The 25,636-nt window shown below is 37.6% G+C and overlaps 1 protein-coding gene across 12 annotated transcripts in view; it reads left to right on the top strand.

Annotated features, from left to right (window-relative positions):
• The window catches only part of LOC109916298 (estrogen-related receptor gamma), a 233,776-nt gene that overhangs the window by 190,624 nt on the left and 17,516 nt on the right, over positions 1-25,636 (top strand). For all 12 annotated transcript variants that reach the window (XM_048601200.1, XM_048601201.1, XM_048601204.1 and 9 more), the window contains one exon: positions 3,118-3,279. In XM_048601200.1, the coding sequence (XP_048457157.1) occupies positions 3,118-3,279 (162 nt within the window). The remainder of the gene's footprint in view (positions 1-3,117; positions 3,280-25,636) is intronic.

Here is a 25,636-nt window from a genome sequence, read left to right as displayed (position 1 = left end):
GGCCTCATGTCTGTGATTTAAAATGAGGATTATTAAACAATGTCAAACATATTAAATATTGACAGTATTAAACATATCTGTGGTATGTTTCCTCTGAGCCTCTAAGCTAACCATAGTGTTAAACTCAAAACACTAGAATGAAGATTACAAATCCTGCATAAGCTGGATATTGTCTTTATAAATCTTTAAGCTTTTATGATGAGGCTTTGCCGTCAAGAAAGTGCGCGTTAAATATTGTGTGCTTTCTCGCCTTTCTCCTTATGTGACAGTTAACAAAAACTGCAAAGAATAAATATTGCACAAAATATCATTAATGATGCATTGCAAAACTGATTGAATAACTAGATTATTTCTTTTAAGTTGATTAGATTTATATTTTATTGGCAAGTAATTTAAAATCATATGTGTATGGGCCAATATTAATAATTCTTTTGACCATGAGAAAGATACTATAATTTTATTGCATGGCTTTTGTGATTTTTGAGCACAGTTGTGCATAGCCATGGACAAGGCAGTGGCTGTTTATATTTTCTGGTATATTTCTTCTATTAACTAATAAATAATTAAGTATAGCTGAAAGCAATTCATGGAATTTCAGATGTTAGTTGAACTAGAGCTCACACTTTTACAAGGGTGGTGTAATATACCATATTGATGAAACACTGCCTTCACATTTACATTTCTGTAAATTACATTATATTAATATTTTGCAATGAAGTCTTGACCATCAGAATCAAAATTTTAATATATATATCCTAATAACTGAACATGCTTAGTATTTTTTTTTCTTGAGTGTTTTCCTTAAACCTTCAGTGTTTAGAATGATAAATTCCTTTAAAGTTTTAATTTTAAATTAAGGAACAAAACTTTGTTTATTTAGTTTATCTGAAAAATTCAAAAGCAGATATCTGTAATTCTTAAGGGTGTGCACCCTGCCTGTCAGATTTCCTTACTGAATATATAAAAATGTAATATGGTGGATCTTAGGGTATACAATACTAAGTTTATGGAAGTGGAGGATAATATATTCAATGGGTAGGCTATCAGAGTTGGCTATATGGCTAGCATGCAGAATAATGCCAACAGCACAGATTAATTACCTGTTCTGGCTAAGGAAAGCATGAAGCCAGTCTCTAAGGGTATTGAATGAAGAGAGATTAGAAATTTCTCGAGCCTTGGCCATAACTTTTCATCTCTCCCTATAGGTGGAGAAGGTTTCAGAGGAATGGAGAATTGATGACATTATGCCCATGTTCAGAAAAGGTTGTAAGGATAAGCCCAGTGTCAGTTAAACGTCAGTAGTGGTGAAGCTTCTAGAAATAATAGAATTAATAGTCTCATGGAAAAAGCGGAGTTGTTTAGAAAGAGCCTGCATGGATTTCTAAAGGGGAAATTGTGTTTGAATAGCATTATGGAGCTTTTAAAAGAGGTACCGGACAGGTTAATGGGGGTAACACTGTTGCTGTAGTGTACGTGGACTTTGAAAGGTATTTGATACAGTGCCACACAGCAGACTTGTGAGAAAAGTTGTAACTTATGGAATAAATGTGCACAATATTGAGCAGCACACTAGAGGAAGGGTGTGAACGCATTGGAGAACAGGCAGAAGAGGTTTACAAAAAATGGTTCCATACATGAGAAACTTCAGTTATGAGGAAAGATTGGAAAGGTTGCGACTGCTTTTCTTGCAGAGAAGAATGCTGAGAGCTGACAGACGCTTTCAAAATCATGTTGGCTCATAAAAGGATTGAGATTGAGGAGGCACAGATTCAAGTGATTTGCAGACATGGCAATAATGATGCGAGAATAAACTTTTTCATGCAACGAGTGGTTCAGATCTGGAGTGCACTGCCAGGAAACTTGGTGGAGGCAGAGTCAATTGAGATATTCCAGAGGGCATTGGATGATTATTTAAATAGAAACAATGTACACAGGTATGGAGAAAGGACAGGAGAATGATGAAATCATAATGATCGTAGGAGAACAGCGCAGACAGGATGGGCTGACTGGCTTCCTTCAGTCCTGTAACAATTGTGTCATTCCTCATGTTGCCCTGAGAGTGAAGGCAATGTAAAACTACCATTGGCAAACCAAAATGGAACAGCTCAGGATGACTAGTCAATGAGCCATGCGACGTACCTTCGGACAGAGCACTCACAAATGAACAGTGTTCGCTTTTTACTTTGTGAGATGTGACATCATCTTAAGTTTCCCTAGACTTTATATAAAATTCAGAGGAACTAGCAGTGGATTTTTTTTTTTAAAAAAAGGTCTTGTTCTAAAATACTTTTTTAACAGTAAATAAATATTGTAGTTATATTGCACAATACATTTCCTGTGCCATTGTAGTATTTTTGAAATTTGAATCTTCTTCTTTTGTACACTAATCCAGACAAACAATTAACTGTAATGTCTGTCTGTCATGCCACTTGACTAAACGCCTCATCTGGTTGTAAAGTACATAGGTCTATACACAGCTGACTATCGACGATGTCTGTGATCATACTTAACTTGATATTCGTGATTTATGAGATATATGTATAATTCCGCCCCCTCGTTAAAATTGCTAGGTAAGGTGTTTAAAGCTTATATTAAAAAAGGTCAGCTTAAAAGGACATAAATTTCTCGATGCCTATTTAGCTTTACTAAATACTTAATTTCTCTTTTTTAGCAATCCTTTTTCCTCTTTAATACAACCGAATCTTAATAAGATTGCGTTGTTCTGTGAGCCATTTATTTTGGCGAGTCTTAGCACTTGCTTATCATTACTCATTATCGAAAAGCTGTTGTGTTAATTTTCTTCAGTTTATTTAATTAGCAGCTTATCCAAAAACACAACATTTATAAAATACGTGGTCAATTTTCAACTTGTGTCAGGAAGTGTAGTATGTCTTGCACTTGGATGTAGTCTAAGAGATTTTCTGGATCCTGATTGATTATTTGTGCATAACAAAGCCATTTTGATGAAAATTGGGTTGTATTGATTCTAATTAAGGCAACATTAAATAAGATTTACCAAGAGATACTGCTTGCAGCTACTCAATTCCCTGAGTGATGAGGCTGTCGAAACTGACGCAAACATTTCTCGCTTTCTTTTGCCTGGGCCTTCTATTCTAGTCAACAAGATTGTCTCACACTTGCTTGTGGCTGAGCCAGAGAAGATCTATGCCATGCCTGATCCCACCATTCCGGAGAGTGACATCAAGGCCCTCACTACACTGTGTGATCTGGCTGATCGAGAACTAGTGGTCATCATTGGATGGGCAAAGCATATTCCAGGTAAAGAAAGAAAACAAAAAGATTCATTTTAAAGCGTGTAGCAAAACTAATTGCACTTCTGCATTTTGGTTTCAAAATTTCTACAGTCAACATACCACAGAAATGATGACATTAGCTGCTTTATTTTTCTGATGAAAACTGAAGAATGTTCACTATGTTATTACATTATTCAACTATATAAACACAACAAGTCAAGACAGTAATGATTTAAGATTTCCTAGGGTGGTATTCATTTGTAGGATACTTTTTTTTTATCTCTGTCGCCAACTACTTTTAGTTCTGTTTGAGCTAGAAACACCTGAAAGCATGGACAATGATGTGAAATATGAGAAAATATGGCAAGATTGAAAAAAAAAATTTGATTGTTGACATTAAGGAAAAAAAATCCAATTCTCCCCCTAAGGTTTCAATGGTGAAATCAGAATTTTAGTGATAAGCAGTGACTGTTGTATTTCCATGCATTTGCATCTCAATAATATCCCAACTCAACTCATTTATATGTAGCTCCTCTCCTGAGAAACCAGCCGGTGACAATTCCCAACTTGAAAGAGTGGTTTCCTGGTGGATGCCTTTCTGGCCCTCCATTTTAATGTACCTTCACCAACATGTTCCTGACAGCATCCTCTTTCATCCTTTGACCACCAAAGTTAATATCAACAAACAACCAGCCTCACCACATTTTCGTGGCTGATGTTGGAATCCCACTTCAGTCTTTCAGTAGTTCATGTTGAGGTTCAATGGCATCGATCCCTTACATGTTTTTGCCAGGTCACTTTGCCCACAGAGACATAAAGACACCGCATGCATCTACACAGGATGTACCTTACAACATTGTTTTTTTTTTGCACACGCTGACTTTGCGCTTACTTCATGGCTGCCAACCTTTGGTGTGGATTGCAAAATGTTTTAGCCAGAGGGCAGGAAGAATGAGAGATTGTGGAGGATGAGCCACATGAGAGCCAGTGAGTGGAGATGCTGCATGCAACAGTGAGGTTGGTAGTCAATGAATGCTGGTGAGGTTTGTGTGCAGTGACAGAGTTAGAGTGAATGTAAGGCAGCAGAGAGCAGATGGCAGCCTGTACTCTTGCAGAGTGCAGAAGATCAGTAAATGCTGCCTTGCATTCTGTCTGACCCTGGAGACAATGCTGACCCAGTCTGCTATTTTTGGTGCTGTGGCCTCCGCTGGTGGTCCGCCAGGCAGAGGATGGACCTCCCCTCAACCACCCTGTCTACCAGGACCTCCAGGCCACTGACTGGAAAGCAGGGTGCCAGCTTCAATTTCTGAGATGTTTCAGTTTCATAAGAGGACAGTTCTTAGTTGTAGCTTTTGAAATGTTGCGCAGTTGGGCTTTAAAATGGTGCCAGCAACTTGCACACCCAAGGTCCTGGCCACAGTGTGAGTTTCACCTCTCCTGCACTAGAACAACGCCAAAGAGGCCAGTTGTATAATTAATGAGGAGGGGAGCACAAAATCACGAGAGAATGTTCATTCTGAATGGGACACACGCCATGAAACTCCTCCAAAATAACACAACTTAAAAATGGAAAAATCCACCCTATGTTTATGGATGGTGGGAATGAGAATTTGCGGGGAAGGTGAATCCCATCACATGACTTAAACAGTCTAACCGTTTCATTATCACGGCCATCTTGCCCATTGACATGCGTTAAGTGAGACACAATGGCATGTGGCTCCACTCAACATCTTATTGTTAAGCAATAAGAGGAAGAAGGGTCCAGACCCGAAACGTCAGTTTTCCTGCTCCTCTGATGCTGCCTGGCCTGCTCTGTTTATCCAGCTCTACACCTTGTTATCTCAGATTCTCCAGCATCGGCAGTTCCTACTATCTCTTTTAAGGGCAGTGTTTGTGTGTAAGGTTGCAACAGCAAAAACCTACTTCATAACTTTCTGAGACTTAATGGGGTTATTAGAAGATCCAACTTTCACTGAGTTTTACTAGGTACTATTTGTTTTTTTGTAATGAGACGAGACCTGCTGTTTCATTAATCCTTTGCAGACCTGCAGCAATACTTCTGCTTAAATATCATAGAATGGTTACAGCAGAAAAGCAGGCCATTTGGCCATCGTGTCTGCCCAGATTGCCTTTAAAAGCGACTTACTTCCATTCCCCTGCCTTCTCCTGGTATCCCTGCAAATTCCTTTCCTTCCAATCATTGTCAGTTCTTTTTAAAAGCCATATCTGAATCAGCCTTCACAACATTTTCAGGCATTTAATTCCAGATTCCATCCACTCCAGGATAATTTTTCCCCTCATCACTGCTGCTTCTTTTACTACTCAAATTTAATCAGTGCCTTCTGGTTCATGAACTTTGTGAAAAAAAAAATAGTTTCTGTCTAAGTAAAAACCGAAAGAACTGCGGATGCTGTAAATCAGGAACAAAAACAAAGTTGCTGGAAAAGCTCAGCGGGTCTGCAAAGGAAAAAAAAGAGTCAACGTTTCGGGTCTGGTGTCTCAGTTCTGAGGAAGGCTCACCGGACCTGAAATGTTAACTTTTGTTTCCTTCACACAGACCTGCTGAGCTTTTCCAGCAATTTTGTTTTTGTTCATAGCTTCTCTCTATTTTCTCTATCTTAGTCATTTTGAAGCCCTCTACTAAATCAACTCTTAATCTTCTCTTCGTCAAGGGATACAGCCCCAGCATCTCCAGTCAATCCATGTAACTGAAGTTTCTCATCGCTGAGTCTGTTCTTTTGAATATTTTCTGTACTCCCTCTAATGCCTTCATCTATGGTGTGGTGACCAGACCAGATACAGTATTCGAGTTAAGGATGAACCAGTATTTTATGCATACCCCCTTGGGTCTATATTCTGCAGTCTTGTTTATAAAGCACAGGATCCCAGATGCTTTACAATTGCTTTCCTCGACCTGCCATGCCCCTTCCAGTGACTCATGTAGATACAGCTCTCCCAGGTTGGAGGTGTGCCCCTACATCTCCTGAATTGTCGAAGAACAAGAGACACACTATCAAAAGCTTTCTGTTTTGCACTTTTAAGGGCAGATACAAGAATGACAGATTTCAAAGGGAACAGCATTTATACCGTATGATAAAAGGGTGTTGATCGGTTGTTAATTTGAATCAAATTGGTTAAATCACAACCATGGAGTAATTGTTGTCCTCCACATTTTTGTTCAGTCTGAGAAAGGTGCAATGTCTGGACATGTCCCTTTTTCCTGCAGAATTGCAGGCTGTTCACAATAGCAGAGTCCTCGACCAAAGTGTGTTTTGTAAAACTCAGAATGTAATGCCTAAAATTAGATGTCATCCTGTGTTTGGACAACACTTGTGGAACAACCCCAAATGCACTAATAATTATACTAACAACCAATATAAGCTTATTATTAAACTTGCTAGAAGCTACATCTGTACATGCTCAAAGACCTGTCTTCTCAAAGATAAAGGAACATATCTAGGCGTTGTGCCTTTTCTTTTAATTTAAAAAAAAGGACTATGGGTTACATTGATTCCCTCACGTATTCTCCATGTGAACCCTCGACCACTCACAGTCAGCTCTGCAACCAATTAGTGATATAACTTGTTGCTGCCTTTGACATTCTTACATGTGTCCTGATGAGTGCAAGAGAACAAGCTTCTACAGCATGTCCCCTATTTCAGCAATACTGATGTTTGGAACTATGAAGGAACCCTTCAGAATTGTACCTTTTGTTTTCTATTTTTTCTCATTCTTCCTCAAAAAGTAGATCACGTCACATTTTTCTGCATTACATTTTTTTTGAAGCTTTAACTATCTGCCATAAATTTCACCGTATTTACAAGTTTTGTGTCATCTGCAAATTTTGAAATTACACCCTGGACACCCATGCTTATGTCATTAATAAATACCAGGAAAAGCAGAGGTCCTCATAGTGACTCCTGTGAAACAGCACTTAAGGTTCTCAGATGTGGAGCCCCTTTCCTAGCTCTTGTGCCTCTCTATTTGCCTTTGCTGTTTTAAGTCAGTCTATAAAACCTATCTTTTTGGCCAAGATATTTCCATCAATCTTAAATCCCCTTATATGGCTTAATGTCAAACTTTATAATCTTCCTGTGACTGAGCTTGGGACATTTTATGCTTTAAAGAGGTTATCAACTATGAGTTGTTGCTGTATGAAAATATCTTTGCATTTTGATGCAAGATTTATCCATCAATAAGGCATCATCATTAAATGGCCCTTTCCAAGTAAAGTGTTGACAAGTTATTCTTTTTTTTAAACTACAGTTGAACATTAAAAGTACACCATTGTTCCATAAGGGAGTAAAACATTTCGGATGACACTTTAATGAAAAGCACTCCAGTTGTCACGGAAAGTGGTTATGCAGATCAAATATCCCTCTTATAGTCAAACAAAGGAAGGATGACGCAACTTAATTTCTCTTGGCTGTGACTTTCTAGAATGAAACAAACCATCTAGTTCCCCAGTAATCGACAATTTGTTCTTGGTGTCACAAAACAAGTTGATTCACTCCCCTTAGAACACTTATGCTGTGGTGGCAGGGTACAAGAGTATAAAATATTGCAAAAGGTTCAAAAGAAACAAAGCTTTTAGTTGAAATAATTTGTAGTGAATTGTAATGATGTGACCTTCGATCTCATCTTAATTTTTGATTGGTGATCACTATTGGTTATGTTTCGTACTTGAGTGCTAAGGTCTCGAGCCAGTAAGGCATTATTTGAAGATAATATAATTAGTTATGTCTGCATTTAGACACATCTGATATGATTCTAATTTGGAAGTGCCATCAAAATGTGGAAACATCTAAAAATCAAGCAAGGTATCTTTTCAGCTGTGTATGCAACAAACAACTTATCAGCAAAGCTAAGAAATAAAATTGCCATTTTGGTGTAACACTTTGAGGTTGAGTTGCTTGGTTTTGCACTGTTGTGGCCTTTAACAGGTTGTTATTATGACATTTCAAAGGAGCAGTGAATTGGGAATTGGATCCTAAATTAACCCTTGCTGTGCCTTGACTGAAAACTCTTCGAGTCTCTGGTCATGTTAGCTTTCAGCTTAGTGAGCATACCCTTTACCCTAAAAATAAATGAAGTTAGAAATTTGACGTCCCAGCAATTAGGACTTTTCTAGATGACAGGTGCCTTTTGTCAAATGCTGGATAAATATAAGAGAAGAAAAGCACTGTTGAAGATTCACCTGAAAAACTGCATAGTTTTCATTCCTGAATATTTCCAAGGCAAGAGACAAACGTGTGTGACGCATTGCCTCTGATGAAATATTATTTAACAGTGACCGTGAATTAAGAAATTGGGTTATGATAAAATCAGCTGTTCTGATGTGAAGAAAGAGCACTAAAGAAATTGCTTTGATTAATTCTCTATCACAAGGCGCTTAACTCAGCTGTGTCCACAACAGAGGCAAATATTTAAAGAAAAAATAAAATGGCTTTATCAGTAAATAGAATTAGACTACCCATGCTAACAAAGCAGCTGAACAGAAAGCAGGGCGTTATGAAATTTGAACAGTCCTTATCTGGCAATGAGCACAATGAAATTAGACAGCACTTGACTTCAGTCATTTCAAGTTAGAGTGAAATGAGTGGGTACAAGAGATGGAGGGAGTGCCCTGATAGGCCTTTACTATGACAGGGCCCCCACCATTAGCAGCCTTTTATATTCACTGAAATTGCTCCTGCTTCCTATATCTGCCTACCTTCTTTATTCTCTCTTTCAATTTTGTACGTGCTTGGATAAGCACATGCTTACACAATATGATTGAGCTGTAAAATGGAATCCTGTCGGCTTTAATCTCTTTTATGTAGATACTGTGGTAGTTCCACACTCTGCTTCATCTACTGTATTGTGAGATGCACAGAATGGACCAAAGAGTAATGTAAGCTGACTTTTGAAGCTAGGTTTCACGCATAAGATAAAAAGATTCAGTGCAGCAGTCCGATGTATAGTTTTACTTTGTGTTGAATTAGAATATTCACGCGTTACCATATTAACAAAATACTAGAGGTACTTAACCTGACATTGCCATGACAGCTCTCTACGCTTCATCCCCATATTAGAAGAGTTAGTATCTCACTTCACTTAGTATAAGCTGCATTCAACAACCGTGACGCACTATAAGTGCATGACATTCTCTTACCAGTATTTTCTAAACCTTCAATACTCAAAAATTCTGTGTTCTCAGATTATTACTCACTAATATCTTTAATACCTTAAATACTTCAGATAAGTATTTAGCTCAATTCAATGTATTTACTACTAATTAAGGAGAAAAAAAAACCTAAGTGTGAAACTGAACATCATTGCATCAGTATCATGGGGATTAGATCAAGATTGAGGAATGGAATTCAGGTGGTCAGTTCCCAAATCTGATCAGTAGCCAGCTGACTGCAAAATTTTTGGACACCACCTGTAAAAGGAATTGGGTGGTTTAAGTATGCAAATCTGACTCCTCAATCACAAGTCTTGCAGGCTTCTGATTGGCACATGTTGAGTAAAGCTAATGCTCCACTCAAATTTTGCTGTGGTCATAAGTGACTTATAGACAGATAGTGGCAGATTGATAATGACACTGGGCTAGTAATTCAGAATCTAATGCTCTGGAAACACTGGTTCAAGTCTCACTAAGACTACTAGTGGAATTTAAATACAGTTAATAAATCTGGAATGTAATTAGTAAATCTAATGGATTTTATAATAATCTACAATGGTAACAATGACTCTAGTCTCAGTCACCATTGTTGATTATTATAAAATCCATTAGATTTACTAATGTCCTTTAGGGAAGGAAATCTTCCATCCTTACCTAGTTTGACCACGTGACTCCAGATCTATAGTAATGTGGGTTGATTTTTTGTTTTGTTTACTCGCCCTCTGAATTGGTAAACACTCAGTTCAGGGATGGGCAATAAATGCTTGACTTCTCATAGAAAATTGAAAGTCTTGCTCAGTCTAACCAACAGACTCCAATTGGGTTGTTGGAAGGTTTTCAAAATGGGTAAGAAAATGTTTCATTAGTTTTCTCTGGCACCAAGAGGAGTAAATGTGCTCTTCCTAATTATAGAAGTATCCTAGGCCATCTCTTTGTCAGAGGGAGCTGGATTTGGTCACGCTCTAGCCAGTGTGCTATATTGGTTCACCAGTTTGTTAGTTTAGTGGAGATGAGGTTTCTTCATTCTACCGAAATGTACCTCCTTGGCTCATTGTCTGGCGGTGCTTTATCTGAGCTTTTTTTTTCTTAACAGCATTTTCAGCAATTGTTTACTATTGCCTTCTAATCTCTGGGACAAGGCAAGAAGGCAGATCCCAAGTTTATCCTGGCTGGAACAGGAATCAAACCTGCAGTGTTGCCTTAATTCTAAACTGCATTCTGGCCCCCAACCTAACTGAACCAAAAGCCTCTGCTTCCCCCTGCGCCCCCATAACTGTCCCATCCTGTAGAGGAAGTCTCAAACCTAGTTTCAGTTGGGTGCCAGACTGATTTCTTTTCGTCTGCATTTAGGTTGTGCTGCTTTTTTTTCATAGGATTCCCACCCTGAAATCCATTTCTGTCCTCCCAGAATTATGATAAACTTAAATATCTTATTATGTGTATCCTTTGTCTCTGTTTAAGATTGTTGTTTAAAATGTGATTACAGATCCCATCAGAAGAACAGCTTTGAAACATTATTGAGCCCAACCACATGAAGCAGCTCATTTATCATCAGTGCATGAAGTAGTTTACCAGGGTGCTCCAGTAATCATATAATTTTAATTGTATGTTTTAATTTGGTTCATTTGTACTGCAAGGTGCAATTATTCTTCCCAGCCCGTTTCCCCTAATGATAACTACACTCAATGCTTAAAGAAGCCTTTTCAAAAACTTAATAAATGCAAAAGGATATTATCAGATAACTCTTAAGAGCTTTTCTTTGAAAAGCTGCACTGATGGTATTATTATCTACCTACAGACAAAAGATGGTCACTGTTACAGAATGCAAAAATATACTCTGCTCATTCCAAATCATTCTATAAGATTAGGTGACTATTCAGCCCATCAATGCGTTGCAAACTAACTAACTATTCTGCTTCCTCATTCGCCAACAATTTTCTTCCCTTCAAGAGCAGAAACTGAAGTGACAGTTGTCTTTTGTCAGAAAGTTTTTTTGGTGGGTTCTAGGTCAGAAACTGACAAGGATCTGGCCAACAATAACTGAAGGTAAATAGAGAAGTGATGTTATTAATTTTAGCTGTGCCTTTAGATGTAAAGTTTATGGCCTGAATTTCGCAAGGATCTAGTAATCTCTGTCACATAGATTTCACCTTGCCCGCAACGTTAATTTGAATTTGGTGTTGACTGAAGGGGATCTCCAGGTACCATATTGAAGAATTCCTTCAAATGGCAAAGCAGGAGGCAAAATGCACTGAACATGCTTCACTTTTTATAAATTTTATAGCATGAAATTAGAGTAGCTCATACACATTTGCAGACTGTAACATTATTAACAGACTTTATAAAAAAATCCTTCTATTTAAAAGGCTTTCTTTTTATCATGGAATAATTTAACATTTCACAAATATAAAGTTAGTTTTCCAGGGCCAGAGAGACTCTTCAGATGTACTTGCCATATGGTATGGCATTTAAAAGAAAAGTTACTCCTCATGTACAAGGTGTGACATTTTCAGAGACTTTTAACAGTGATATTGCACAGTAAGAGGAGCAGTTCCTGTCAGTTCAGTGATTGCAAATTGATTTGCATCTGCAGAGATTTCAACAGTGTAACCTATGGGAAAGTGTAGAATCGATGACAGCAGAAAAGTCTCCAGGGTTTCTGCATTTGTCTGTACATGCACAGACTCGAAAAGCTTCTTGTAAGCTTCACAGAAGCGGTGATGGTGAAAGCTGACAGTTTTGCTGTCATTTTAATGCAAAATTCAGGCCTGTATTTTAAATGCAAACTTCTTGAGTTCAAACTTCTCCTGCATGATTTTTTTCAACACATCAAAGATCAGTACTTTCCTTCAGTTCTTCTTTCCCTTCCCATCTCAAGTCTCCATGTTTGGTCATGTCCTCTGCCAGTGTTAGTCTGTTTTCAACTAATGAAATTGATCAGGATTGATTTGACCTCCAATTTTCTCTTCTCAGCAGGGAAACTTTTCACCTCCATTGCTTGGTTTTTAATGAGTAATTGTGTTACAAAACTTTAGTTTAAACACTTCAGCCCATTCGGAGTATGACTCATGGGAAGCTGAACTCGTAGACCACCAGAAAACATACCTATTGTTATGAGTAAGCAGCATCCAGCAATGGAACTGATGACATTTAGAATGAGTATTAATTCCTTATTGAGGAATTGACTTTTGACTTAATATGCATAATTCCCATGGAGGCAATTTCCCATACTTTGAGTAATAGTAAGACCAGGATAAGTACTCCATGTCCAAAGTATGCGGCTGAACATCTTCAGTGAAAGCTCATCATCAAACTCTAATCAGTTACTGAAGAGCCGACCAACAAAAGGTTTCTCAATAAATCATGAGCTTGGACACTAAGGTCTTGCCCTGCCCTGGTCAATCAAAAGCCAGCAGGTTGTAAATCCCAGAAATTGTCAATGGAAGCCCAGGCTTTTGTGGCTTGAACAGCAAGAAGCTAAGGGTGTTTTTCCAGGCCTTGCAGGGCAGGGGTCACTGAGAGAGGGTTCTCGGTATAGTCAGAGCCAAGAGCAGGAATGACTCTTAGATGCCACCCATCACTTATCCCTAATTAAACCTACACTGGGGAAAGTGAAGACCCCTCGCTACAGGCTAGAGTCTCTCTCACCTGCCTGGAATTCAGGTAATCTCATCTGTGATTGGCAACTTGTGGGCTTTAATTGGTGACAAGTGGAGAAGTTCAGTCATGGACCTTATCACTCAGAACTTAATTGTTGAAGTGGCAACAAGGAAGCAGACATCTCTCCAGGGCCAACTTGCTCAATTATTTGGCCTTTTTTTGCCATCCTCCTTGCTACTTATAGGGAAGGAATTATCACACCCTATAATCTATTTTGTTCAAATTTTGGATGGTTAATACTAATCAGGGAAGATGCATGTTCTGTCTATAGTGAAAAATAAAAGCACAACTTATATTTAATAATATAAACTTAACATTTAACTGGACTGGAGATTGACATCCCAGTTACATTGCATCAAATCCTGTACAGTTGGACCTTAAATTGTAGTTTCAGTTCATGTTCATGGTTTCTCTTTGTTCATACCACCATTGAGCTGCGACGATGACAGAATTTCACAGATGTATACTTAAAGTCATACTTTGAGTGCTGCGCGTCAGACCCTGGTTTGCCAGTGAAACGCAAAGAGCTCACTAGTTGACCCTTTATCATGCCAGTGCATCAACTGCAATGTAACTGTAACTGATACTGAGTGCCAGCTGTACGAACTTCACTGCAGTGTTCAGCATTAGTATAATGAAAGGGAAGGGAAGATCAAAACATCAAATTCAAGGTTATAACTGGACACAGAGTTATGTCTTTACAGTTAACCCTTAGAGGTGTGATCAATGCAGAAAAGTCCACTTTCAATGGCTAATGCAGACAATTACAGAAGTATAGTAACCCAAATGCAGGCTTCAAATCATAGCTCTCTCTAATTCCAAAATCATGAATTTCTGAAAACCTTTTCTCATTTGTTGCCCTCCATGGTAAACATGTCACAACTTGTCCTCATACAAGCATATTTGAGAGAGGAGATTTTTTTTTAGCAAACTTTAGGTGTGTAATCTCACTGAACAAAGGTCTTGCTCTGTTGAATCAGAAATAGATATATGGTGCACTGTGTATTAAATACAATGAAATGTATTTCATTTCTGTTTTCAGTGCTGAAATTTCTGACAGGGCATTTCCATTCTGCTTTGCCTTTCTCATTGCTTCTCACAGGGCTTCAGTAATCTCCAGAATTCAGAACAACCACTGTTTTTGTGTAGATAGGAGTAATTTTAAACATTTTAAACATTAAAATCCTCTCACATGCTCATATACACGTGGATGTAATTAGTAAAGACAAAGATATAGGTTTATGAGTGCATATATCTCACTGTAATCGTAAAAGTGTTAAATAATTTTACTTAATCATAAATATAGTTGTACTTTCAAAAATCGTTTTGGAGGGAAGTTAGAAGGTTCTTTATGACTTTCATGCCATGCATGATTCTTTTAAAGAAGCAGTCACAGTACTTTAGAAGGGAAGGTAAAATAATTTGGATTTTTGACAGCTCTAAATTCCACTAAACAGGAAAGGAATATTGCTCGCATCCTTAACCTGAACAAACAAGCTGCCACACATTTTTTATATCTATTTCCTCTTCACATGAAAGCGTTGTTTTTCAGTCGTTTTTCTAGAGTGTCAAAGTCAATTTAATACATTTCACTATGCTGAATAAATCAGAACCGAAATCCTTGCTAAAAGTAAAAATTTGATTTGCTAAAAGGAGCTTAGGGCAACTATTAATCAATACATCCAGAGTGTCAGTGCTGAGGCCCTGATAGACAGTGATTCATTTGGATATTGGTTGAAGCAGATGGAGGCTTGCCGGAGAGGGTTGTGGCTGCTGGGGTGTTCCTGGTAAAGTCACATTCAATTCCTCAGAGAGCTTGTCATCACCTGAGCTGAAACAAACCTTTCTAAATCAGCTGCTCATCAATTTAAGCAGCCGAATCTCCTTAGAAAGTGTACTAGGTGTTGCTACTCTGTTTATTATACAGCGCTCTTCCTTGCTACTTTCACTCAAAGTACACTGTTTCTCACTCTATGTTTCAATCACCATTTCCTCCCCACATCAGTTACTTGGCCTTTTGAGTATTCTGAGAGGGGAAGTGCAGCTTGATTCTCGAATGCCCCGTTGATTATGGAACCAATTTTGTAAATGTTGCTTAAAACTAAAAACAAACATTGAAGAAACAACGTGGCTAATGAAAAGCTGCAAACGGCCCAAGACTGCATAAATTGGCTATTTCCATAAACACAATGAAAACTCTATTAGAACAATGGTGCCACTGCACAGAAATATAAACAAATAAACAAACATGGCTTTCGTTGAAAATTAAAAGTAGTTATAAAGCGTGTTTGAGCTAAATATCAAAATCTGAGTGTGCAGTAATCGTCTGTCCTGCCTCTTTGCTCCGAAAACATTCCATTGTTATTCTGTGCCCTATGACTGCTTTTGCCTGCAGAATCCTTCATTGATTTATTTCTTTTAACCCCCACAGACTTCTAAAAATTTCCCTGCACAAATTGATCTGGCTATCCAATTCAAAAAAAAATTTGAATTGTTAAAGAATTTCACAGCAGCTGTCACCAGTTATAGCTTTTTTCCTCCAGCAGTTCCATTGTTCTTTAAATCTGTGAAACCTCTATGTGTGGTCTCAGAAGTGGCCAAGCTGTGAAATCAACCAAACAAATCAAGCTGCTAATAATTGTGCATCGAGGAAGCAAGTAAACGCTTTTAAAAATAATAGTTTCAAAAATAATAATAGCTGGAAGAGCATCATTTAGTTTGTGACTACTATTATAACCCAAAGTGCAGTCATCTCAAACCCATGTGTAAAAACATGCATACTCCTTCCGGATTTGTACGCAAAATTGTTTCACAACAGCAAAAGGAGATAAATGAAACAAAGAGGTACCACCACATTGGTGCTCCATTATATTGTGACAATCTGTTTTGTTACAGAGCACTAGTATGTGGGATTGTTTCTTAATTTCTCCCAAGCAGAGAGTTCCTGTTTATGGCTGTATTGTTGGGAAGGTTATGTGTCAAATGACGTGTCTTTTAATAAGGAATACAGGATAATCATGGTTCATATTGCAGGGTTCTGAAGAAATCACGACAAGGTTCAAGTTGAGTGTGACAGTACAAGCGCAAGCATGACCTGATCAAGCTAACTAAATAACTAAGTATTATAATTCTTTAATGCACTACTTTTCATTGCTAAGGTGGATCTGCACCTGCTTAACCTACATGAGAAAGGATTAACTACCAATGCAGAACACTGTTAAAGTGAGTCAGCACATTTCTGGCAAGGCACATTGACCTGGCTAGAGATTCTTGCAAATGAGGATAGTAAGGTGTTAAAGGCAATCTTGCTTTGTTTAACTGGGAGTCAGCAGTTTTAAACCAGCTGCTCTAATTCCCTTTTAACAACCAGATCATTTACAAAGTTAGGACAGTCAGATCATATCCTCAGTAGTCCCACTACGGCAAATGCAGATTTAAATTGGACTTTTAACTCATTTGTTCTGTTTAGAAGTCCAGTTTTAACTGCAAATTTTGAGTATTCTGCATGCATATTTCAAGCTACGTACATATTGAAATCTAAGTTTAGCATTTGTATGTTTAATGGATTATATAAAGTTAACATACTTAAAAATAACAGTATTAGGATTTTAAACATTCTGAGCACAGTTGTTAATTTTTCATATTTAACGTTTTGTCATTGACCATTTACCATTCCCTATATAAATCTGTTCCTAGTGAATGTGTTGTCATGTCTGATATGCATTCAGATCTAAAAATAGTGAAAATAAGTGGCTGTTGGTAGTACCGAATAGTAGCTTTATAATATCTGTTTGGGTCACAGAGGAAGAAAGTTACGCATTACAGCCTCAGTGCGAGTGTTGAGCATGTAACCTTGGCTGACATTTCAATACAGCACTTTTGTTGGATTTGCCACTTTTAATATATGGCATTAAATCCCATATGCCTACTCAGATGAGTGCTGTTGACTTATTTGAAGAAGTGCGGGGTTATTTTCCCAGAGTTTTGCACAAGGCTCTCTCTCATTCAACCATCACCAACAAAACAAGTTGTCTAGTCACTTACTTCGTTGATTATTGTGGAACTTTTGTGTGTATAAGTTGGCTCCCTCATCTGTCTACTGAAAAACAGAGACCATGGAATGAATTTTCCCGGCCTTGAGGACGGATGGTGGGCTTGGAAACAAGAAACTGGGGAAATAGGTGGGAGGTATATCTTGACAAATCTCTGGTACATTCCTGTCAGCGGAGAACTTCCCTGAGAGTGGGCTGGAATTACAATGGGGTGCTCAATCTGTAGTGAATGAAATTGTTTAAGGCCCCAGCTAGTGGCGATTTTGCTGCCGCACTGCATTTTTTGGCAGCAAATGTCCTACACTGCCACTAGTATTCTGTCCAAAGGCTATGAGTATAATTAAGGCAGATGGCCATCAGAGTCAAAGGCACCACGACCCATTGATAGGGCTGTCAGCATGAATGGCCAGACCATCGGGGGAAGTTTTCCCTCCATTCTGAGAGACTGAATGCTGTCAGTGACTGCAGGCCTAGAGCTCCATTTGGACACCATGTCAGGCTGTTGAAGCTCACTGAAAATTCCACACCCACAGTTTGGCTTTGAAAGATTCTGAAAGCCAGGAGGGTGCTACATGAATGCAAAGTTGTTCAATTTTTCTTTCTATTATTAGGATATGTCTGCAAGGTAAAGATGGTGGTCTTGGAAGTATTCATATGCTGCAAACACTTTTACAAACACTTTTTTTCTCCATTTTGCATCCCTGGCATTTAACCCCACTTAAAGAACATCTTAATATTTACTTTAACAATGATATCTATGCAGCAATGTGGATTATCTCATTTGGTAGCATGGAAATTGTTTATGCACAATATGAATATGATCGCAAATAGGAGTCAGTAACACATCAGGTAATTAAACACAAGTCCCTTACTCACCCAGCAATACTTCACCAATATCACCGAAAAGAATAATTACTTTGTTGCAGAGTTGCTTTTATTTTCAGAGATTTCAATTCTGTTTCCCTTCAACTTTATGCATTCCCGCTGGCGCCTCAGGTTTCCTTAGATGCACACATCTTTTTGTATTTCTTACATTTCTCCATAAATGAGTCAATCTTAATAAAAGAACAGGTATAGTCAGAAATACACACACACATTTGCATTTAAATCGTGGCTTTCACAACTTCAGCCAATGAATCCCCTTGTATAATTATACTGATCTTTGTTACGTAGGAAGTAAGCCAATATGCATGCAACAAGGCCTACCAATGGCAATGAGGTAACAACCAGGTCATCTGTTTTCCTGACATTGGTTGAGTGAAGCTGTGCGGGCAGATTGGGCCTTAATTTAATGTTACTTCGAAAAGATGCCACCCCCAACAGTACTCCATCAGTCCTGCACTACTTTGAGCCAAAAAGTTTCTGCACCCAAGACGTATGAGCAAACTGAAACGAAGGAACCTGAAAAAGTTTGCTACGTTTACAGGGATGTTGTTAGCATACCCATGCCATTCCATGTCAGAAAATAAATAGATATCCCTAGAAGTAACACCATAGATATTTAATGGAAAAGTATATCATAGTAGTTAAAGACCCTAAGAATATGGTTTATGGGCATGAATAGTCCTTATGTAATTGTTTACAGGTAGTGTAGTAAGCCCCTGCAAATAAACTACAATTACAGCATTAAAGTATTGCCTAGTCTACCAGTTTATTTTATTTAGAGAAAATGGAGAGCCTACTGAACTTATCTTCAGTACTGCAAGAATTTTTAATTTCTATTTAGACAACTTTTTTTTAAAAAATAGCCTCATGTCAAGACATGTAATTATTTTTTATCTTTTAAAAGCAAAGAGGGATATGAACTCAAGCAGATGGAGCTAATGATATACTGCTTTCTTCACACCATTCAGTGTTGCTTTTTGACAAGACTCTTATTTATAAAAACACAGATCTGAAATTAGAGCAGCCTAGCTACTGATGATGGCCTTTATAAACGGTAACAAACACAGCTGGCTTGACACTATTTTGCCAAGATAGCTAGAACGTGGCGGGTGAAAAAAAAATTTCATTAGAGAAGCATTTTGTCTGCGTAGCGGCAAGAAATGCTTTTCTGAGGCTGCTTAGTCAGGGATATCAGCCTGTTGGCAGGGAATGATTGCCAGACTAAAAACAAGGTATTATTGCACATTTTTCCCTCTTATTAGTTTGATTACATTTGCAAATCAAATCAATCCATCAGTCGTGATCAGCTGTGTTCAGAATTCAAGGAATAGTAATCTTCTTCTAATAAGATGCAAATGTGTCACATCGGTAAGTAACCAATAAATCATTGGTGTGTCATTGGCAATCATTAAATATCAGAATGAACAGTCAATTTTTAGTATTTTCAATTTGCGATATGCCTCTGGAATATAAAGATAGATGGACGTAATTACACAAACCAAACACTATTTCAGTTCATTCCAGACAGCAAATTTACTGTAAGGAATAACTTGGCTGTCATCACAGTACATTATTCCTCACAGTTCATGCAAAGTTCACAGACAAGCATGAAATGGCCATTTCTTTCCCCAATAACTGTTCAAATGGACCATCCTTTCCATCAGAGAACAAGCAGGCAGGGCTGGCAGGCCTTGGAAATGGAATTGGATACGAGCTGTCTGAGTCCACTAAAGTATTATAACCTCTGCACATCCGCAGATGGGAGCAATGTATCAGGCTAAGCAGGGATTCCAGTGTGAGGGCGAAGAGGAGCTGGCATTCGTGACAAAAGCCCATAGGCTTCTGTATCAGACAAGATTAGATTTGCCAAGCAATACAGTTTTATCTTGCCGAAGGGTATTCCGCTGATGTTTTCTGCCCCAATTGACACTGGTAAAACGCAGTTGATTATTAATAGTTCCTGGTTAGTTCCTGAAACAGACTGCATACTTTTACCACCAACTTTTACAAATGTGTTTTTTTAAATGAGAATTTGATTACGATATGACCAGCTCAGAGGAATACCATTGGTAAACCACAAAAGTGCTACAATGACCAATTACTCTAATTACTGAACAAAAACTGAAATAAACCCATCTGAGATAAAAAGATGGAGATTTATATTTATAATTATTTATATTTATATTTATCGATATATATAATTATTATCTATATATATACATCTATATATATCTATATAATATATTTTTATATATCTATATTTATAATCTGCAATCATTTGACCAGACATACTGGATTTCATTATGAATGGGCTTTTAGGAAGGGCAGTAACTTAACTGCCTATTCCTGCTTACACAACATCTCCAATGTTTAAGCTACACATATTTGATAAATATTAGATGCTTCACTTGTTTGCTCTCTTTCCTGGTTTACTGTTTTTTTTGTGAAGGTGGCGAGAAATGTTAATGGAATAATCACATTTTCCTAGCTGTTCTAAAGCATCGTTGCAAAACTAATTAGGTGGAGAATAATAGCGAACTTATTTCTAAGGGATGTCATGTAAATGATCACTTTTCCCATGGTTCTAAACCTGTATAGACATATTTTCAGGTTCTTTTTATTTTAGGCACATGATTCTCCAAATGTACAGCAAAGTACCTTTAACAAGCACACATGTTTCTAATTATTGATAAGGCTTCTGCTAACTTTCAAAGTCCAAAGTTTTACTGCATGAATATGTAGAAATGGTTTACTGGGGTATATTTGCTCTTTTTGATAAAGGGAGAAAAAAAATAAAACAATAGGAACAGTGTAGTTTATACACAGTAAGCCCATTCCTTCATAACAGTGTTAGATTTTGTGAACGAGGCGCCCCATCTCTCAACACATTTGTTACTGTCACACACTTCGGTCTATAGCGTTCTTTTAAAAAATTGCTGCATTAGCTGAAAGTAGCTACAGACTTCAAGAACAACTCTACTGGGGACTGCTGAGGGAAGAAGAAAGAGTAAAACACAACACACGACAGAGCAGCTAAAAGATAGCTGGAGAGGGATGCCCTAATGCACAGCTGCTGCCTCCCATAGACAGCTCATCCTCTTCTTTTGTCAATCCAAGGCATTGTGGTTGCATTTGTGCAGGGATTTATAGTTTATCTCTATCTATTGCTTCATCTGTAGGTAGCTATTATAGATGCCTGGGCTGGTTATTGTTTGGGGGTGATAGATCTGTCTGTACTTCATCAAAGAAACTGGAGTAGGTAAAAGCCATTGGGTGAAGCTTATGATGAAATACGAGCCATCAGCCTCAGTAATGGCTGTAAAATTTCATAATTACATGTCCTTTATTACATTGCATAATGATCCTGAAGCAGTATGAAACAATTAATTAAGATTTTGAACCATGGCTTTTTTGAAATTAAAAGGTACTCGGTCTGTGAAATGGGGAAGTGGCTTTCCTTTAAAGCATGAAGGAGACGGGTGTTCAGGGAATCTGATATATTGAGCCTAGATTTGTAAGATGCAATGAACTAAGGAAAATTCCTCTCAAGCAATCATAAATGAAGTATTTTGTATGAAATGTAGTGTCATAGTACCCCAGATTACACTTGTCACATCTGCCATTTTGCACTGCTGTTTGCCTCATTCAGTGTTTTTGGTGTAGCTGATAAGAAATTGAGTGACTTGTAAATCACAGGCATTTAAAACAAAAAAAACTCCTTGTTTCGTCTTTCTTTCTAAAAACATTATCAGTATCAAAAGTGGAATGCTGGCAAAATGCATCAAAATGTTTGATTTCCCTTGCTGTCAAGTTGAGCATATTATCTACAAAGAAACCTATGATTCATAACAATGAACTTTGTTTAAAAAAAAGTTTGTGCTTTCATATGCTACAGTATTACAAATGGCAGACTTTTAATGCTATTTTAATATACCACTGCAAAACATTGGAATGTGCAATTCAGTGTTTAATGAATAAAAGCATTGCAGGGTGAAAAGAGTTGTATTTGAGGCACAGTTTTTCTAAGTACTAATCAGCAAGGTAATGTGTAATTGAAAGTGAACAAATTTAAAGATCGTCACTCATTTGGTTATGGTATAGGCTGGATTTACTGTTGTTGAGGTTTGGATTTTCTCTGTGTTTCTATTCATTGTCTATTCCGAAAGTAAAGCTAGCAGTGGCACGAGAGAGGTCAGGTGATCTGATTGGATAATGCAGATCAGGATGATGAATAAAATGGTCAGCATTTGTTAGCATTATTTCTTCCCTGATTAATTAGAAAATGTTAATTTACCTACCCATTTTAGCAGGGTAACCACTAAAATTTGATGCAGTTGTAGGTTATAATGGATGATCTATCAGATGCTCTTATTTAATAGAACAATATAGAAAGAGACCATTCAGCCCAAATTACTTGTGCCAGCTCTTTTAAAGAGTGATTCAAATACTATCTCTCTTCTGCTGTTTAACATGACTTAGCATTTTTCCTTTCTCAAGTATATTTGCAAGAATTGAGATGTTTTATATAAAACATCATGTCAAAATGCCTATGGGTATTGCAGGCATCTAGCAGACACTATGTGGGCATTAAATTATTACAAAAGAAGCACACAAATAAAATGCAGCAATGATTGTTTCTTATCCTTCAACATTGCTGCAATACCGAGATTGTTGCTACTCTCTGATATGTAATTTATTATGTTTTAATTTTTATACAGGAAAGGGTATATAATGATAAATTCTACAATTAAAGTGTTACACCAAAAAATAGAAATCCTGTTAAGAGAGGATTATGCTTTTGAGTTAGTGTGCTTAACCAATACTAAACTAACTAATGACCAAAGTGGGAGGGTGAGGAATATTCATTAATGTCTTGCTGTTATTGCGTTGTGTGTAACTTGATAGAAATGATGAGGAAGGAGTCAGCATCTCCTAAACAGCTTGCACCAGGGGCTGAAGGAAAAATCACGCAGTTTTGAGGTAACGAGCTAGAACGCTTCACTAGTGCAGAGTTATCTGATTCCATTAAAGTCATTACTGGCAGAATGCACAGGTGCCCCCTGCCCCTACCTCCCCACCCGCTTTTGCCATCACCGGCTATTGCTTGCATGTTTCTGTGTGGCTGGCGGCCGGTTTGGACTAATGGTGTAATTCTTACAAAAATCCGGGTGTTGTTCGCTCTGATCACTTGTCATTCCTTAATGGAAACAAAATAGTCCTCCCAGTAAGAAGCCCAATGTCATTTCACTACCCCATGCTGTCCTGGCAATCGTCAAATGACAGAGTGATTCTCAGTAGGAGTAATTAAAATGTAAATATTGATATTTTATTATTTGAAATTACTTTCCAGTACAGCATTTAATGTTGCTCCATCTGTGCAGCTCTGTTTAGTGGTCACTTAAGTGCAGCTCTGGGACATGAAGCAGCAGTTCAATCCTGTCATGTCAAAATGCTTGTTCCTGCTTAATTTTGATATCTAATTAAGTGGAAAAGTACAGTCCATACTGTAATCCAGGCATCTTAAACAGCTGCTTGGGTATATTTAGAATTAATCTGGGCTATGAATTGTCTTAATGTATGCAATTAAGAGTCTGCGCATTCCTAATTAGGTGTATTAGAATCATGCAGCTTACCATCCTGGTATAGACTTTGGGATGTCTGCCTCGAGAGCAAATGATAACGCTACTAAATGGATTGTGATAAACACGGCAGTGTTAATGCATTTTTTTCATCTAGCATTGCTGCCGCATAGAGTTTCATCCCTTGTTTCAGCGAGATGAAAGCAGCCTCTGATAAAAGCTGAAACCACTTCAGTCTGCTCAATGGCTCCAGTCTATATTATCAGAATGTCTCTGTTACACAAACTCAGGGGATTAGGCGTTAAAATTGTCTATTTTTCACCATATTCTCTGGCTTTTAGGAAACATAATTATTCAATACTTATTGAACATTGGAAAAATATTTAAATGTAGGCAGAAATAAAACTGCTTTGGAATTCACCTTATATGTTTTTTTTTGCTAAAAGCTCAGTGTAGCTTGGATTAAGGATTTAAACAGATGTTTCCAAATCTGTGTGCATGTATTACTATTATTACAGATAAATTCCTATTCATATGTAGTGCAGTACATTGTGTGACCAAGCTCCAGTTTTGCTTTATTACAAACGTTCGGGAACTTTTTTTCTCTCTCTTTTTTTATCTGTTGTGTTATTGAACATTATGGACAATAGACCACTTTTCAAATGTAGTTAGTTCAAAATGATTGAACAAAAATGCTAATGAAACCCATACAGCCTGGTTAGCTGAACTGATGCTAAGCAATTATGTATTTTTCTTTTACTCTACTTTCTAATCACCTATTATGATGTGTTTTGTAAAGGCCTCATGTAGTATGTTGGGTTTGGTAACTCCACATATTCCAATGTTTCAATTTGGTAAGTTAGGGAGGGGGGGAGGGAAAAGGAAAGCTACAGCAAAAAAATCCATTATACACCAAAATACTTCAACATTACATTCTGGGATTGCTTTGGATATCAAGCTCTCTTTAAGTTAAAGCTACTTTGTTTCAAAATAGCATTATCAAGTGTTAGAATAATGGGTCACTGACTGACTTCATGGCGATATCATGTTAGTGCTTCAAGATATTTTTATTTTTTGTGAACTACCAGGAACTACCACTGCAATGCAGGAGTCCATCAAAATTGATGACCTGAGATTTGGACTGGAAATATTTACTCTTCCATCATACATGATCATTTCTGAGGCAAAGATATAGCCAAATCAACTTCCAGAATATTAGTGACTACTAATGTATGTTAGACTGGCACATGCTTTGTGAAAAAGTGTTTGGAGAGAGCGAAATACACTACCTAATTATCATGGCAAGCTCATCATGTGCAAGAAATGCATTGCTGGGTTTTTCCATGATTGGATCAAAATTAAATTTGTAAGCCATACTTTTTATGAAGATGGTATCTATTTATAACAGTAGAAAATGCATGCGATGGATTATGGGGAGAATCCACATCCTGAAATATATCCCATTAATATGCACTCCAGTTTGCTACATTACCTGGGTCGCAGAAAAAAGAAGTTATTTTGATGGTGGAAAATATGTTTTTTGAATTGGAGTACATTGTAATAGATATAACTGAGAACTCCAGGTGAAGCCTAAGAACATCAACGTAATTTATATGCCCCAAGCTCTTCTCCCTCTCAAGGTAAATTTAAATTCGAGTATATTGAATAAGAAATCTCCATCATTAGCATCATTTTTTGGGTGCTACAAGTGCCTTTACAGTGATGATTGTGTAACATGTGCCCAATTGTTGCAGACATTAGTTTACGTGTAGTGAAAATTCACAAAGGTGTATGGGACGGGTAGATCATGATATCAGTGAATAGGCTATGCAGATTTGACAACAGAAGGACCACAGAGTAAATTTTCCAGCCAATGTTATCTTTTAAACATAAAGACCTGAGCATGCATACAACAGGTAGAAGGAGATTCCTCCCCCCCACCCCCACAACATTATTTAAAGTGATCATCAACTACTTATTAGTTACTGGTTGATTTCTTTTCACTGTTGCCATGATTCCATGATTTTTTTTTTCCTCTGC

The sequence above is a fragment of the Rhincodon typus genome, chromosome 9 (genome assembly GCF_021869965.1).
Source record: "Rhincodon typus isolate 14 chromosome 9, sRhiTyp1.1, whole genome shotgun sequence".
NCBI lineage: Eukaryota > Metazoa > Chordata > Chondrichthyes > Orectolobiformes > Rhincodontidae > Rhincodon > Rhincodon typus.
Note: the sequence above shows the minus strand (reverse complement) of the source record. Positions and strands in the feature narration are given on the sequence as shown.